General features: G+C 37.3%; 1 protein-coding gene across 2 annotated transcripts in view; it reads right to left on the bottom strand.

Moving 5' to 3' along the window:
* GRID2 (glutamate ionotropic receptor delta type subunit 2) overlaps positions 1-17,906 on the bottom strand; it is a 1,491,924-nt gene that overhangs the window by 3,704 nt on the left and 1,470,314 nt on the right. For both annotated transcript variants that reach the window (XM_023195441.3, XM_023195442.2), the window contains one exon: positions 1,437-1,677. In XM_023195441.3, the coding sequence (XP_023051209.1) occupies positions 1,437-1,677 (241 nt within the window). The remainder of the gene's footprint in view (positions 1-1,436; positions 1,678-17,906) is intronic.

The raw sequence follows: 17,906 nt of genomic DNA, 5'->3' as shown, positions 1-17,906 counted from the left end.
ATTGAGACATATAATTTTATGGTTCCCACAGCAACTGTAATGTAGTCATCCATCAACAGATATAATAATGCAAAATTTTAATGTCATGTATAGTAATTCAAAATATAAGGAGCTTGGGGAGTCCTTACTTTCCAGATTTTTAAAAATATGAAGTCTCAGCTATAATGTTGCATTAATGTGGTCTTTTGCATTGAATCAATGTCAACAGAGATACGAGAAGCTTATTCCACAAAGAAAATGCTACAATAAGACTTGATTAATTTATAATTCATTCTTCACATATTTAGAATGTATGCTCATTCACACAGGTAGGAAGCTAAAATTCATCTTTGCTAAAGCCAAGCTTTTTCTTATAAATGATGCTGATCAATTTTGCATATAAGGTGATAAGAAGGAATCCTTACACTACTTTTGAAATCACCCTGTTTGAAAAAAATACATTAACATGCAACAATTCATATGCAAATGAGAAGTCGTATTTATTGTGCATTAAAGCAGATCCTTTCAGGATTCGCCTCAGGCATCAGTTAGTCAGCCAAGTTCTAGCTAGCTATAGAAAGTTTAAAACTTTCTTTGAAGCTATCCATCAAATCAAATCGTTTAGCAAATTCAGATTGGTTTTTGTTTCAATTTGTGAAGCTTTAGTGAATATGACCTCATTAGTTAAAACATTTTCACCCCATTGGTCCAATGGAAATAAGATAAATGAATCAAGATTTAACTTCAGATTTTCTTTAATTTATAAGTCTTATACTTCATGATGAAAACAACACTCAGGCTACTACAAGAGAGATATGTGTAATTCTGTAATTATTCTTTCAGATATTGAGATAAAATTTAATATGGCCCTGACGTTAAGCTGACTCCAGAGTAAAGGAGAAAAATTGAAATTTGGATGTTTCCATGATGTGGATTTTGGATTTGATAAGCTTGGGGCCATCGAAGAGCTTCTGTTGATCTACATAAGTAGAGAAGGAGGCAGTCTAGTGGTGAAGAGAAAATTCTTATCATTTTTATTATAGTATTGTATTTTTGGGGGGCTAGTCTTAGAGACACGAGGAATTTACTTACAAGTTGAACAATTAAGTGAAATAAAATGGTAAGTAGCTCTGTGAACTTGTCAAAGGTATCATGGCCTTTAAAAATTATTGAATTAAAATCTATTCTGAGATTTGAGAGAATTTCAAAGCCTATTATGGTATATGAAATTCTAAGTCTTTCAAATACTATAGTCTCCTCTTTACTGATCTAGGGATAGCCTAAAATGGAAATTGATATTGATCTTACCAATTTTTATGTATTTCACAACTTTGTTTTTAATCTTCAAAGAAGAAACAAGGACCACCCCCAACCCATTATCCTCCCTGGGTTCGTCCTCCCTGGAAATAGAGCCTGCTTGTTAATTTAATTTAGAGCCAAAGCTCTCAATCAAGTACCTCTTTTGATGGAACCCGGGAGCCTTTCCTCTTGTTCCACCACGTCTCCAGCATGGCTATGAAGCAGGAGAGGACAATTCCAGCAGCCAGGATACAAAAGACCCCTGCAAAGCTCTTTATGTCCAGGGCACCTCCTTTCTGCTTTGTGTCCACTGAGGAGTACAGGTCACACTGGCCATTCTTAGGCCACCATTTGTGCTTCAGGATGTCCATGTCACCATTCTGCTGAAGCTCCAGGATCCTTGGGATAAAGAACATAAGCGTGTGTTATTACAGACATAGTTATTGCCCTTGTTCACAACACATCCATTTCTAATCCCACCTCTGTAGGATGGTGGCTGTCAAGGGGAAATGAATATATAGATCTGTTTGTAGATGGAATGCTAGGAAATGGAAAGTCATCATTGCATTGATTCTACAGACAGCACTGCACCACAATGCTTTCCTCTCTCTCTTCACCCATCCCACCCTCCCAGCTTCCTCTCTGCTTTTCTTCCTATTCTTTTTCTTCTGGTTCCATCCTAAAATTCTAAATATTTTCCTCCTGGTTTGCTGCAGTGTGTTTTTACAATCACATTTCAGAGGCACTGTTTTTATATGCTTTCAAGTTGCTGCAGTTCTGTGTTCCTTTCCTGCATCCAGAATGATACTCTGGATCTTAATGCTTTTATGAAGAACGTTTTGCTGCTTAGAGCAAGATGCTATCATAATGTCACCCAGCATATGCTACACACAAAGAAATTCAATTAAGAAGACCTATTATTTAACACAGTGTGAGAGAAAGCCTTGGGACAAGTTTCAAGTTGATAAAATCCATCTTTTTTGGTTTTTCGCACAAGTCATCTAGTTTCCCTTTTAATGCCAAAGGGGAAGTAATCTTACCTTGGAAAACAAGAAGAAAAGCTGACCAGAGGCTTTCAGAAGTAGTTAAATTCAAATAGAAAAAAACCCTCTTCTTTTTCTTCTACTTCTTCTTTTTCCCCTCCCCAGAGTCTGAGGATAGCTGCAGACTGCAGCTTTTTAAAGCATGTTTTTTCATACAGGAATTATTCTCAATTTCCAGTGCTTCTTAGGCTCTACCTGAGGCCAGCCTAGCTGTGGCCCTCCTCCAGCTATGCCCTTTTTCACAGGGCAAGGAAGACCAGGCCAAGGCTGTGTGCCTGCACAGAGTGTGCATTGTTCTCTGGGTTCCCTGGAATTCCCTGGCCAAACAGCTTAGTGCTTCCAGGGCCTGCTAGGCCTATTCCCAGGGTTGTCCTCCTGGCAGAAGATCTTACATCCACGGGTGCACCATAGTTCTATAGGGTAGAGTTTGTAGAGAGTGTGGACAGAGCTCAGATGAGTGAGCTCAGGTGCATACAGCCTTTGGTAGGAGACACTTCAGTGTGCAAGATGGAGCTGCAGGTGTAAAGAGAGAGTCCCAGAGCCCTGTGCTCCTGGGTCGGTGCAGACCTCCTGGCTAGTCACATACAAACCTGAACCTGGCCTCCTCCGAGTTATGAAGGTATATTTGTCCAGATAAAAACATAGAATATATTATATCTAACAGGTTTCAGTTTAATGTGTAATTTTTACATGACTAGACTTAGGGTATGTGAACCTATTATTTGTACTCTTGCCCAAGGTCTTGGATTATTTCGGGCGAGACTGATTAAAACTTAAGAGAGAAGAATGGAGTTTCAGTGACCTTTTTACCTGTTTCATGTCATCCATGTGGCTAGAAGAACAAGCAACATGATAAAGGAAAGAAGATTCTGGGCATTGGAAGTGGGGTCAGTGTTTAATCTGAGTTAAACAAGAGTGAGACCAGCCCTCAAGGCTCTGGTGGAGGGTTGGTCTCACATCCCTGTCATCTCTCCCAGACGTTCCCACAGCTTCAACTCTGGTGCCTCATGCCAGCACTCCAGGACTGAGACTGTACTGAAACCTCCCCCACAACCTGGACCTTTTCTCCTTGCTTCCTATGAAATGTATCTGTCTAGAGTGTTGCTCTAGAAGAGCAACTAATTTGATTAACTGAATTTACTAAAATGATTATAAATATTAATGGGTTATATGTCACCCTTATTTCAGCTTCCATTCCAGAAAAAGCCATTTGCATTTCCAGAATTTCCAAAAGTGCATTTCACAGCAAACCAGTACCTAGAAAGCCTCTGTAAAAAAAAAAAAAAAAAAAAAAAAAAAAAAGGGCCTTGTGGTTATTTTTTTATTATTATTTTTTATTTTTTTGAGACGGAGTCTTGCTCTGTCCCCCGGGCTGGAGTGCAGTGGCGCGATCTCGGCTCACTGCAAGCTCCGCCTCCTGGGTTCACACCATTCTCCTGCCTCAGCCTCCTGAGTAGCTGGGACTACAGGCACCCGCCACTGCGCCCGGCTAATTTTTTGTATTTTTAGTAGAGACGGGGTTTCACCGTGGTCTCGATCTCCTGACCTTGTGATCCGCCCGCCTCAGCCTCCCAAAGTGCTAGGATTACAGGCGTGAGCCACCGCGCCCGGCCCCCTTGTGGTTATTAATTCCAGGAAACACACTCTTGGAAATTTACAAAGATGTCAGCCTATTAAAGACGCTCAGAAGACCAGCAGAAAAGAAAATTTCATGATTTTGTTTAATTCAGCATTTCCCAAACTTATGACCTTCATTCTCCTTCCCTCATTTTGCTCTCCAAGCAACAGGTTTAAGAAATATACATGGGAAATAATCTCTTGATCCAAAGAAGCAACTACTTGTAGAAATTTCCAGCACTGTGTTAGGCAATACACAAAGATGTAATCATGGATCAAAATTACTTTCTTGGCCTATTTAAATGAATATCATTTAAATGATGTTGGCATTGCTAATCGATAGGTATAAAGCTTCAGTTATGCAAGAGGGAAAAGTTCTAGAAAACTACTGTACAACATTGTACCTATAGTTAACAATACTGTATTGTACATTAAAAATTTTCTTAATAGAATAGCACCCATGTTAAGCATTCTTACTATAATAATAAAAAATAATGGCACATTTTTAAAAGGCTCTAGGTAGTCAGAGCACCATTGAATACCTTGGAGGAAAAATTTAATCATCTTTGAACAAATAATAATTCTTAAATTTGAGTTTATAAGTACTTGAGGATATAAAAGGCAACCACAGCAACATTTGCTTAATGATAATACAGCTGGGCACAAAATGAGATCCTATTTCCCTGCTCTCCTATTTGCATCACACAGTATTGGTCAATAGTTGTGTGATATGGTTTGGCTCTCTGTCCCCATACACATCTCACCTTGTAATAATCTCCACGTGTCAAGTGCAGGACCGGGTGGAGATAATTGAATCATGGGGGTGGTTTCCCTCATGCCGTTCTTGTGATAGTGAGTGGGTCTCATGAGATCTTATGGTTTTATAAGGGGCTTTCCCTTTGCTCGGCATTCATTCTCTTTCCTGCTGCCTAGTGAAGAAGTGCCTTTCACCATGACTGTAAGTTTCCTGAGGCCTCCCCAGCCATGGGAAACTGTGAGTCAATTAAACTTCTTTCTTTATAAATTACCCAGGCTTGGCTATTTCTTTCAGTGAGAGAATGAACTAATACACTGTGAAAGTGTAAGAATTTTTCTTCATAGCACTTATCATTATTTATAATTACTTGATTAGTCTTTTCCATTTTCTAGAGTGTGTACTCATCATCCTCTATATTGCCTACTACAGAGCAGGTGCATATTTATTGATGGGATATACTTAACACAGTTTTTGGTACATGAATCCTAAACTCTGATCTCAGATCCTATTCTTTTTTCTTACGGTTGATACTGTTTTCTAATTTATTCCATTCCTGTTTTATTCATCTATCCATTTAATAAACAGTTGAAGAATGACTTCATTCCAGACATTTCCTTGGGTACAAAATTTATTCTAAACCACGACTGCACATTCCATCAGAGTGGCTTGAGTGACACTGTGAAGCCATTTTTTTAATGCCCTCAGTTCATGTTCATTCATTCCTTCATTCAGGAACTGATTTACCGCCTGCACTTTCTTCTCAGTGGTATTTGGGGCTCTTGCATTTCACGTATTTACTTTTGTCTCCTTATTCTTTCTAAACCTGGAAAATACTTTGACTTTAGAAATAATTATTGAAGTATATATATATGCATCATATATATGCCTTATATATATTATACCTCACCTATTTCAATTCTAATAGGAATTAAAAGCCTAAAACAACAACAACAAAAAAATCATTTAATTGCAGAATTTTTACGTTCAGCCAGCTGAGCGATAGGAGATCACCGAGGGGAAAGGAGGAAGCACCCTCTCTAGGTGCTTCAAGTACCACTATGCCACAAAAGTCTCTTCGTATGGTTTATTTTATGCTCACAGCAGCACAAGTGGGGCATTGCAGGGAGATTTCATCTTTGGGGATGTACAGAGCAACTGGACCGTATGACCCCTCAGTCACCCTGACAACAGATTCCAGGAATAGAGGCTGGCATGGGCTACAAGTGTTGGAAGGGAATGAAAGTGTTCTGTAAGTCCAGAGTTCTGTCATAACATTTTGCTACAAAATGTAGTGCTCCTGGAAATTCCATCAGAACGGTCTCACCATGGCCTCCTTTTTATGATTTAACAAAAACCCAATTTAAAGATTAGGTAAAGCAAGTGTGGTAAAATAGAATGCACTGCCTGGAAGATGAACAGGATGAATTCTTATAATAAACAAAGAGATATGTTCTCTTCAATCTTCCCAAAGCACTGGCCCTTTTAAATTGAACTTGAAAAGTCACCTAAAGGAGAATTGTATAATTATAAGCAACAATAATGTGTGTGTGCGCGCGCATATGTATGACAATGCAAAAATCCAGTTACAAAATTCTTAATAAATACAAGAAAAACTTTTGAGTTTATGGAATAACAATGTTTGTTTGGTGTGCGATTTCCACAAGATGGCAGTCTTTGCTTACAGAGAGCAGAGAGTTACTGTGGTTATAGTTAATCTATGGGATTGAAGTGCTGAAGTATAGACTTCTTGGGGCTGTAAATATGTAAACCATTAGAAATAAGTTTAGCTATTAGATTGTGATGAACTAATGGCTAAAATCTCTTTTTGGAGTATAGTCAGAAAAATTCCTGCTATTGATGATGCATAACAACACTTACATTGGAGGGTTAGTGTGGTGTGAATTTATGAGACCACACATGACAGTCTCAATGATCAAGATGCATGAAAAGCTCATTGCTTGGCAGGTGGAAGGCTACTGCAACTCTAAAGCTAGACTTATTATTGTCACACGTATGACCATTGTTCTTTCTTTGGACCTGTTCTGGCACATACTTCTTAATGGAGAATTATATGCCCATATGATCAATGAATGATTCACTGACAAGGACATCTCATTTCCTTTTTTTCATCCAAAATATTAAAACATTTGTGATCTCATTGAATAGAAATTTTAGAAGTCCAAAAAACTTAATTGCAATTTGAAAATGGCTGATAGATCAATCCTGCACCCACTGAATTCTTTACTGGTATAAATGAGCAAATTTCAGGGGAAGGGAGTAAGGGAATCAAAAGATCCTTCTTTCACATTAAAATTAAAGAAATCCAACAGGTTTAGGCATTCATCTTGAAGAGCCTTTTACTTACTTTGAAGATAATAGCCTCATTTGTGTTTGAGACTCACACTAATTTTTGATCCCTTACCATTTTTAACCACTATTCTAGGAAATGATTTTCAAATTAATTTGTTTGTTACAAAACAGGTTGCTGAAAGTTGGATGCTAATTTCTAATCCCACATAGGTCACTCTAATTTTGTCCTTAAATACCATAGCTGCCAGTAAGTTCCTCTCAAACTTTTCTGGAATCATGGCCCATATGTGAATTCCTACCGAACCCAATTAAAAAAGTTACTGGTTATTGGTTATCTAAGAAAAATGACACCAGCCTTTTTAGTTATTTCTACTAGGAAATTAGAATGGAAAAGGTTGCAGACATTATTTCTTCCCCGTCTGTTTCTCCTCCCCCATTTTATAGATGAAGACACTAAGTAATCTAGCATGATTCCCTAGATTTTTCACATTCAACACACAATGTCACTGCTGTAGAGTTTAAATGACTTTTTAAGTTGCTCACACAGATAGTAAACAGTTGAGTTGGGCTTAGAACTCAGGTCTGCCTTCTAGCACATTTCTCTCCATTATCTTACACAGCTTCTAATACGTAAGTATGCAGAGAAAAGCTATCTTCTTTAGTTTCAGAGATTTCTTAGACCTTGAGTAAACCTCTCATCAATATGTTTCCTCTAAACCAAACAATATAACTATAGTGTGATTGCAAATTTATTCATGCTACAATTTGGGTATGCAAAGAAAATGTAGCTTTTCTCTATAACTTAATTGATCTTCCTCAGGAGGACTGTTTGACTACTGAGCAGTGGGGAAAAAAACTAAATTTAGCCCAATAAGATTTAAAATTTAATCTCATCTAATAATTTAACATACCTCTAGCTTTAGCTCAATCTACTTGAGAGAATTACTCAATTCTTCCCATTTCTTCTCTTTTCCCTTACTCTTTTCCAAGATGGCATCAGGATTTATGGAGGACAGCATTATATCCCTGAAATTGGGGATTTAGGGGAAAGGTCTCCTGCAGGTCCTTGAAATTGCTTTGACAGCTCTCCTTTGAGGTGGGATGGGCTTGGGTTCAGTTTTAGAGATTAATGGGTGACTGCTCCTAAAGTCTGCAGAGGCTATAGGTGCTAAAAGTTGGCTAATGGAGGGCTTATGGGCTCCTCCCTGCTGCCCCAGGCTCCTTTGGTTTGTTGGGGTGCTCTACATCCTTCTGAGCTTCTGCCATTTTCTTTATCCAGGCCCTGATGAATCTGTAGCCCTCCAGATGGTATTATGACCTCGCCTTGTTATTCACTGTGGAGGGGCCCAAGGCAGGGCCATATGCTCTAACTCAGCGTGGGAGGCACAGGAAAGAAAAGGAGGCCTGGGAATGATGATTGAACCTGTGCTTTTTCCTGACCCTGCTGCTCTGGCATTCTTCATGATTTGAGGTGTTCTCTGTTGTTAAAGAGCCTGGGAACTCACCCAGAGACCCTAATGGGAAGAGAAGCATTAGGTCTTCTACCCTTGTTGTGCCTTTCAATCTATCTAATGCTTTCTTCTTGCCTTTCTCTTCTCCTGACCTCTGTTAGAATACTCTGGCCAGAAGATGTAAGGCTTCCTTTCATCTCCTGAATATTCTTCTTACATCCTAGGTCTTCAAGCTTCTTGTCCTGTCATAGTGAAAGATAATTCTAGCTATGTAATGACAGAAACTCTATGATATGAGACCTTGTAGGTATTTCTTTAATTTGGAAGTATTGAGGCAACTTGGAGGTAGAAATTCGTGAGGATAAAATAACCATTTTAATATTTCAAAAATATTTTATCAGTACATACTTATGAATTTTATGTAACCAAAATTAAAAAGATATTTAGGAGAGTGTCCCATTACTCAATACTGTTTAATGTCAGTTATCACTGAGAAAGAAATTTTGAAATTTTTGAAAAAATAATTATTTTTTTCACACACTGAATAGATCTATTTTGGCTCAGAATATTTGCATTATTAAATTCATTTTCTGGGTTTTCACAACATTTTCCTCTCCATGGTTACTGAGAAAGTATTAATAATAGCATGCAGATGATTTTCAGAAAAACTTTAGCTCAATAGGTTTTTCATTCATTCATCAATTTTTTCATCCTAGCTTTGGAAAATGTAGGTAAACTTGCATCGAAGCAAAATCACTTCTCAAAGATTAAGATTTAAACAATCAAGCATAGTGGCACTTTGATTGGCATATCTAATATTACAATTTGCATATCAGAGTTGTAAAACCCAATTCTATCAACTTGCCGTGAATCAATCATCAATCGATTACTTTTCTTAAGCAAAATCTCTTAGTTGATCAGTTGGTAACATTCAATGCAACAAATATTTACTGATAGCATTTAATACCTCAGTAATACCAAATAGTGGAAGGGAGACTATTAGGAGCTATTTCATTTGTTTAAATTGAACTTTTAAATATTTCTCCTAGCTAGTTGAGCCAAATGGCAGTTGCTTAATTCCAATCCACAAAGAATTTCTATCATATAGGTTAATAGCACTTCATGGTGTTTCAGATATATTCATAACTATCATCTTCTAGACTAGAGGTCAGCAAACTTTTATTGTTAAGGGTCAGATAGCCAGTATTTTAGATTTTGTGGACCATATGGTGTCCATCACAGCTACTCAACTCTGCCTTTGTAGTGTGAAAGCAGCCGTAGAAAGCAAGTAAACAAGTGAGATTTATGTGTAAAAACAGGCAAGCTGCCAGAATGGCCTTCTGGCTATAGTTTCTGACCTATTTTGGAAACCTCAGAGAAAATAACTCTATAAGTCAATAAGTTCTCATTTCACTGATAAAGATATTGAAGTTGAGAGGGTTTAAGTGATCTAGCAAGTCCTGTCACTGGAAAGTATGTCTGTTTTAGAACCAGAGACGGTGACTCCTATTCCAGTGCTCTTTCAATAGTGTATTAATATGTATTAATTAACATGTAGTAATGTCCGTTATTATGTGTGCATCTTTAAATGAGTACAGAGTGATCATGTGTTGAGTCCACGTTTCACCACGCTGAGAAAGAATTTCACATATACACTGTATATTAACAATGGCAGCATAATCCTTCAAGTGAATTTTGAATTTCTTTGGTTTTCTGATTATATTGTAATATATATCTGAGCATCTTCTGAGATTGGAAGTGCCCATGTTCCAAATGAGTGACTGCCTCACTTATTCAAGATGAGGTAGTATTTGTCTTCTGAGGGTTGCATTTGCTGAATCATTTTCTAGGCAATGGGAGCTTGAGTCTGAAGTCAAGGTGATATGAGCAGATATTACACTCCTAAAAAAAAGAAATTCCAGGGTAGTGATTATGATTTACTAAGAATGGGTAAGACAATGAACTGAGGCAGAAAAGGTTGTGTATCTTTTAATCAAAGATATAAAAATGGTTTTTAATTATGTGTGACCAGAAGTACTGTAAATTAATTAAAAGTTTTTCAGAATTGGTGAAGAATTACTACACATGCTTAATGAGAGTGACAATGTGTTAGTACTGGAAAGGACCTGGGAGATGGGATCACATTTAACTCCTGCCAGTGACGTGAAGTGGCCTGCCCAGCTTCCCACTGCAGGGCTGAATACACGGGCTGGATTTAATTATAAACTCAGTTATTGCTGAAGGCTGCTGCATAGCAGAGACCTGTTTAAAAAGAGAAGTTTCCTGTGTTGCTTCAAACCTGATATGCTACTTTCAAATTTGAAAAAGGTAATTTGATAAAGTACTTAATTGGTCAGATCTGGTTTATTCAGAAAACAATGTCTATGTCCTTATGTAGTTACTAGTGCCTTCCTAAGGCATCCACTCTGTGTACAGGGGGAAAAAAACCTGTGAACTTTATTCAGAGTACCTATTTTCCAAAAGAATAGCAAAAATAAACATGCATGATGCTGCAGTTTATAAAGGACTTTTCAAAACAGTGCATATTATTTTATTTACTTCTTAACCTTGTGAGGGAGGAATGATATTGATTGACTGATTACTTCAAACCCCTCCTGCCTTCGACCCTGTACCTCTTACTCTTGTAAAAGGTTTTAGGAAGCCTGATACTACTCATTCTCCTTTTACACGTGAGGAGATTGAGGCTCAGAGGTGAAGAAAAATTTCCCAAGGCCACATAGCTGGAAAGTGATATATTCTGCTTTCAAACTCAGGTCTTCTGGCTTCCGTACCTTTTTTGAATACACCATCAAGATCTTTATTATCTCCAAAGAAAACCTGTATAAATGGAAGCACCTCTTTATTTCCTGCTTCTTTATAAACTGAGAGGCTGCTACTCAAGTCCCTTGGCTAACACGTGTTCCACTGTATCCATTTACAAACATTACAATTTGTATAACACATCTTTATGTCCCCGGAGAGCCAGAGGAATATCTCATGAGTTCATTAATCCCTTTGTGATTAGAGTAAACGTCAGATGAATTCATTATCATGAGGCACTTACGGGGCTTTGCCAATGTTATCAAAACAAGGAAGTGTGTTCAAAATAAGGAAGTGGTGTCCTGGAACCTTGTCCTTACTCAGTGTAAGTCAACGTATTGTGAAGTTTCCAATCTGTGTGATGTAGGCTCCCGTAGTTATTCCAATTAACTTTTTCCTTAGAGTTTAAATAATTCTCCATAAAAGCTACACAATTAAATAACATTTAACTGTTTTGAAAAGCACGTTGTTTAATCTTTAACATTTAGAACAACATTTATGTTCAAATATTGATGAAATTTTTGCTGGCTCTAAGAACCATCATAATTTATAGACATGTTATTTGGTTGAAAATGAACCTTAAATTTGAAATATATGGTGCCCATTCAAATTGATCTCTCTAGAGGTTAGAGTCGTCTCCTTCAACCATAAGTCTTGCACTGCCTAAGGGGGCAAAATCAGCCCTGTTCACAGAGAAGCAATTGCTTGAAAAATCAAATTAGCAACATGACGGATCTCAAGACTTTGGTGACTAGTGAACTTTAATTATTATATATTTTATGTGTTTATGCTGGCAGTAAAAGTCAAGCACTCATTATAGAAATGGCAGACATGATCTTTCATAAAATGAGTACTGGGCGGCAAATGAATAGATAATCAGGGTAATGAAAGCAAGCCAGGAAGATGCTAGAGAGCTGAGAAGACCCAGACAATGGCTCCCACTGAGATAGAGGGCATAATTGCAATTGGAAAGAGAACACTTTTGGTGATCTTTTAAAATGTCAGCTTCATCCTTAAGCTCAGTGTGATATTTGGGTTATAGGGTAAAGGAGAAAAAATATTTCATTCTGCAGTGAGAAACTGGCAATGATCGTCTCTGTTTAGAGTCACTCTTCATTCTTCTTATGCAAAACTTCCAAATGCAGGTTTATGAAAAGATGTCATAAAATCAAACTTATTTTGCTTAGTGTATTGTATATATGTTATGCATATTTATATATATTTTCATATCCTTGAATCTGACAATTAAACTTTAAAATAGGTGAGATCCTGAGGTGTGTGCTGTTTGTAAAATGGATAAAGATTGTGACATGCAGCTTTGACACAGCCTTAGGAAAGAGAAGATTAAGAAGGATACTTTTTGAAGAGACAAACATTTTCCTTAGAATTTGCACAAATTCTAAACTTTTAAAAAGTTGAATAATAATTTAAATATAAGGAAGGAAATCATTCTTCTGAGAACTACTCTAGTAGGGCTTTAATAGTGGGAGAATTATTTTACGATGCAAACAACATCTAAGTTAGAGGTTGTACACTGATACATATTTTTAAAAACTCAGAGTGTATTTATATTACAGTTGGTGGATAAATTTAGTGCACTTAATGAAAACTCTCAGCCAAGAGCAAGTTCGATCATCAACAATAGTACAACTGTGGGATAATAATGTTACTGTTTTACCCACATTTTCATAGATGGGAAGTCCAAAGTATTTTTTAAAATTATATTTTAATTTTTAGATGTATTTAGCATTATTACAACTCTGAAATAAAGTGTTTTGATTTTTTTTTTTTTAGTGGAGTATTTAGATAGTAACATAACAACCTTTTCTTTAGGTGGCCTAGAACCACAGGAGAACAATCATTTTCTCTTCATTTTAGACATTTTGATAAGTGAATTCTACTTACAAACTTCTTTCCATCATGAATCCAAATATGCTATGAGGTTTCTTTTTCTTTTTCTTTTTTTTTGAGACGGAGTCTCGCCCTGTCGCCCAGGCTAGAGTACATGGTGCGATCTTGGCTCACTGCAACCTCCTTCTCCTGGATTCAAGCAATTCTCAGCCTCCTGAATAGCTGGGATTACAGGCGCCCGCCACTATGCCCAGCTAATTTTTGCCTTTTTAGTAGAGACGGGGTTTCACCACATTGGCCAGGATTGTCTTGAACTCCTGACCTCAGGTGACTCACCCACCTCAGCCTCCCAAAGTGCTGGGATTATAGGCATGAGCCACCGCATCCAGCTGAGGTTTTTAAAAATGGAGGAAAAGTCCTAAAACTGCTCCTTGGATGTTCACCTCCAATTACACTACTGTATAGTTCCACTGCAGGGTGGCCACATGCCCGGAATGGGGCAGCACGAGAGAAGGCACCACACAAAGGTCACCAGATCTTGGTTTTGGAGGGATGGCCAGTTTAGGAACAACATTTTGGAATAAGTGTTAGATGAGAAATTAGGAATTAGTAGAACAGGTGATGGCATGGAGATTGGGAAAAGAGTACTCTAGGTAGAGGAAACAGCTTGTGCAAAGGCCCAGCAGGAAGAAAGTACCGGCATTCTGAAAAGATGAATGGAGTTTCCATGATATTGGGAAAAACCAGAACCACACTGGAGAAGCAAGGCTTGTAAGTTATTTAAGGAGTTGAGACTTGATCTTGAATTTAGTGGTTTTTCCTTTTCTTTCTTTTTTTTTTTTTTAGATGCTAGCCTTCTTGAGGACAGATACTAAACTTTGCACTATTAATTTTGTATTTCTACCCCCTGACACATAATATCCTTTAGTAAATATGAGTGAATAAGTGAATGACAAGAGGGCATTCTTTTCTCATGCTTCTATGAAGACCATCTCTCAGGACTCTGATTCCATCTCCTCTGCAAAAATGTTCCTTAGAACTGCCCATTTAGGGTTGAACCATATGCTGCCTTGTGACATCTCCATTTTCACTCTGAATTATTATTTACATTTGATGCATGTTTTTCTTCTTGTGCACTTCTTATATTCTCAACCAGGCTATAAACTCCTTGAGGACAGGAATCTTAAAATATGTATTTCATCCTATTCATTACACCACAAGCATCGTGACTTTCCTTCTGCATTCACTCAATAAATATTTGTTAACTTGATTTGTCATAGATGTAAAAAACAAAAGCACTCGATCTCATGATATTATGGACCGAATGTTTATGCCCCTCCAAAGTTTATATGATGAAGCCCTAAGCCCCATTTTAATGGTATTTGGAGATGGGGTGTTTGGGAGGTAATTAGGGTTAGATGAAGTCAGGAGAATGGGGACCTGACTGGAAGGGATTAGTGCTCTTAGAAGAAGAGACACCATCATGTTTGCTTTCTCTTTACACAAAGAAGAGGTGCTGTGAACACAGAGCAAGATGGCAGCTTTCCTACAAGTCAAGAGAAGAGGCTTCAGAATGAAATCTACCTTGCTGAAACCTTGCTTGATCTTGGACCTCTAGCCTCAAGAACTGTGAGAAATAAATTTCCATTGTTTGAGCCACCCAGTCTGTGTCATTTTGTTAGGAAAGCCTGGGCAGACTAAGAAACATAGATTATGAAATATAGCACAGCAGCAATGTCATGATTGCAGAGTTACGGGTGTCACTTAGGGGCCACTTTCCTTTTTACTACTTTTCCAATTTTGGAATGTTCCTTCTGACTTTCTTCCTTCTCCCTCTGAATCATATCTGGGGTGAAACTAATCTGAGACCTGGAACCTTTAGAATGTATGCTTATTCTTCTCTCTGTTAATAAGTGAGATGTTTTTAAAAACTAAGATACATATCAATGTTATATCCTTCTTTTTAAAAATATCACTTCATAATTTGCAAAGCATTTCTATTGTCATTACGGTGTTTCATTTTTTACTACACAGTCAAAAATTAAAACAGATAAATACTACATTTTATTATTTACTTTAGCAAGCAAATTCTTCATATTCAAGCTTTCATGAACTTAATTCCTGTTTTGTGAAAATAATAAGTTAATAAAGATTAACTGTGTAGACAAAAAGCGTGAGAGATTTAAACTACTGAAGAAACCAAACTGTTTTTGAGTATTTCACAGATGATAACTTGATGTGACAAACCTGATCAACTACTTAAACTGATTGTAAGTCATTATTTAACACAAGATCTCCAAAAACTTTATTCTAAATGGTGATAGCTAGCTTCACTTTAGTTGGTAGAAGCTGATCTTCATTAAAATTATATTATCATTATCTGTATAGCATTTTATTTTTAGGTTAATATAAAACATCACCTCTTTAAGTATATATTAACACTGCTTCTTTAGTAAGAAAAAGGATTCCTTAAGTAGACGTGTAATTTAAATGGACTACCTGGATTCCTAAGTAGTTTCAGGAATAAATCTGATTAGTAACCTAGAAGTGTTAGCTATCTGTTTTTAATGAGGCAGCAAACTGAAATGATCTGACATAAATGGTTATTTATAAAAAAATTACATAATGTGATATAAAGTAGCAGTGAGACTCGTCTAATTCCATGCAAAAAGGATAATTGATGTGTTACTGCTCTACTTCACAATTTAGTTTTCCCACGCACGGGAGATATGCTGGGAATTAGTCTATTCCATCTTCTTAATGAGACTTATCTATTACTTCAGATAATGTATCTATTTTCTTCAACCAGCAGGACTAACTGCTTATAGGAGTGAAGTTCTCAGCAGTCATATGAAAGAAAATTCATCAATAGATATAAAGGGAATAGTCTGTCTTTCTGTGTATCTATGTGGCTAGATAAATGAAATGGTGTGGATACGTTGCTGTTATGAAAGGGATGTTACTTGCACCATTCCTGTGCACGTTCATGAGAACTACTTTCTATTTTCCATGATAATGGCAACAGCTACATGCACGACAACGTTTACTTACTTGATATTATGGGATGCTTCAATAACTCAGAGAAGAGGCTTGATAAAAATTGAGTGCCATTCAGTCCTGACAACAATTGTCAGAGGGACTAAGAGGCTGGTCTCTTTATTCAGAAATTGGTCTGGTAATACTGTGTATGTGTATGTACAAAATGCAGGCAGTTGCAAAGCCCTCTTATTTCTCTACTCTTCCCCAACCCTTGCATAATCAGCCTCTCAAATCTGTTTTAAACCTTTGTGAATTAGAAATGAAAGCAACCCAGCTAAGTAGGGATCTGAAATACTTATTATAGGAGCCCTAATGAATAACTGTGGAAGCGATTTACCCAAGTTTGAATAGCCAGTTATATTTGTCAGCAACTAAATTGCTCAGAGTATTGGTAAATTGTGATCAATCTTTACCTTGTATATGGTGGTAAGCAATGCTGGATACTGCACTCTGTCTACTTGTTTCTAGATGAGAACAAAAAGATATACCCTTTGATAAAAGCATACTGATTTAAAACTCAAGCTATATAGATCACTGCAAATAATGGCATTCCATATACAACAAGTGGACATGCTGTCATAGAAAGAAGGGTAACGTGAGAAACAGACCCACTTTGTAGATATTACTCTTATGGTCTTTCTATGAGAGGCTATACTCTGTGAGATAATAGTGGATGCATTTTGAAGTAACTTCCCTGTAGTTGTGATGAAAAAAGAGGACTTGTACTGTGATCCAATATTCCCAGTAGTGCCCGAGCTGGAACACACATTACAGAAAATTACAGTCATGTACCTCATAATGACATTTTGGTCACTGACAGACCATATATACAACAGTGGTCCCACAGGATTATGAAACCATATTTTTACATTATCTTTTTATGTTTAAATATGTTTACATACATAAATACTTATTCTTGTGCTACAATTACCTACAGTCTTCAGCGCCGGTTTGTAGCCTAGAAGCAATACACCTATACCATATAACCTAGGTTTCATAGGCTATACCATCTAGATTTGTGTCAGTATACTCTGTGATGTTCATAAAACAATAAAATCACCTAACAATGCATTTCTCAGAATGTATTCCCATCACTAGTGATCCATGACTGTATAAAAATTGATTCCAAATTCCTTATGGCATTAAGCACTAAGTTACAGCTCAGTGAGTCTTAATGCTGGCCTATAAGGCTCTCAAGATTCCTCTGGGACTTTCACATATTGGCACTATTCACAATAGCAAAAACTTGGAATCAACCCACATGTCCATCTATGATAGACCGGATTAAGAAAATGTGGTTCATATACACCATAGAATATTATGCAGCCATAAAAATGGATGAGTTCATGTCCTTTGTAGTGACATGGATGAAGCTGGAAACCATCATTCTGAGCAAACTATCGCAAAGACAGAAAACCAAACACCACATATTCTCACTCATAGGTGGGAAGTGAACAATGAGAACACTTGGACACAGGAAGGGGAACATCACACACCGGGGCCTGTCGTGGGGTTGGGGGAGGGGTGAGGGATAGCATTAGGAGATATACCTAATGTAAATGATGAGTTAATGGGTGCAGCACACCAACATGGCACATGTATACATATGTAACAAACCTGCACGTTGTGCACATGTACCCTAGAACTTAAAGTGTGTGTGTGTGTGTGTGTGTGTGTGTAAAAGAATTGGTCTAAGATGCATAACAAGATAAGCTGGTACTGGGGAGATCATCTCAAGAG

The sequence above is a fragment of the Piliocolobus tephrosceles genome, chromosome 3 (assembly GCF_002776525.5).
Source record: "Piliocolobus tephrosceles isolate RC106 chromosome 3, ASM277652v3, whole genome shotgun sequence".
NCBI classification, from domain to species: Eukaryota; Metazoa; Chordata; class Mammalia; order Primates; family Cercopithecidae; genus Piliocolobus; species Piliocolobus tephrosceles.
Note: the sequence above shows the minus strand (reverse complement) of the source record. Positions and strands in the feature narration are given on the sequence as shown.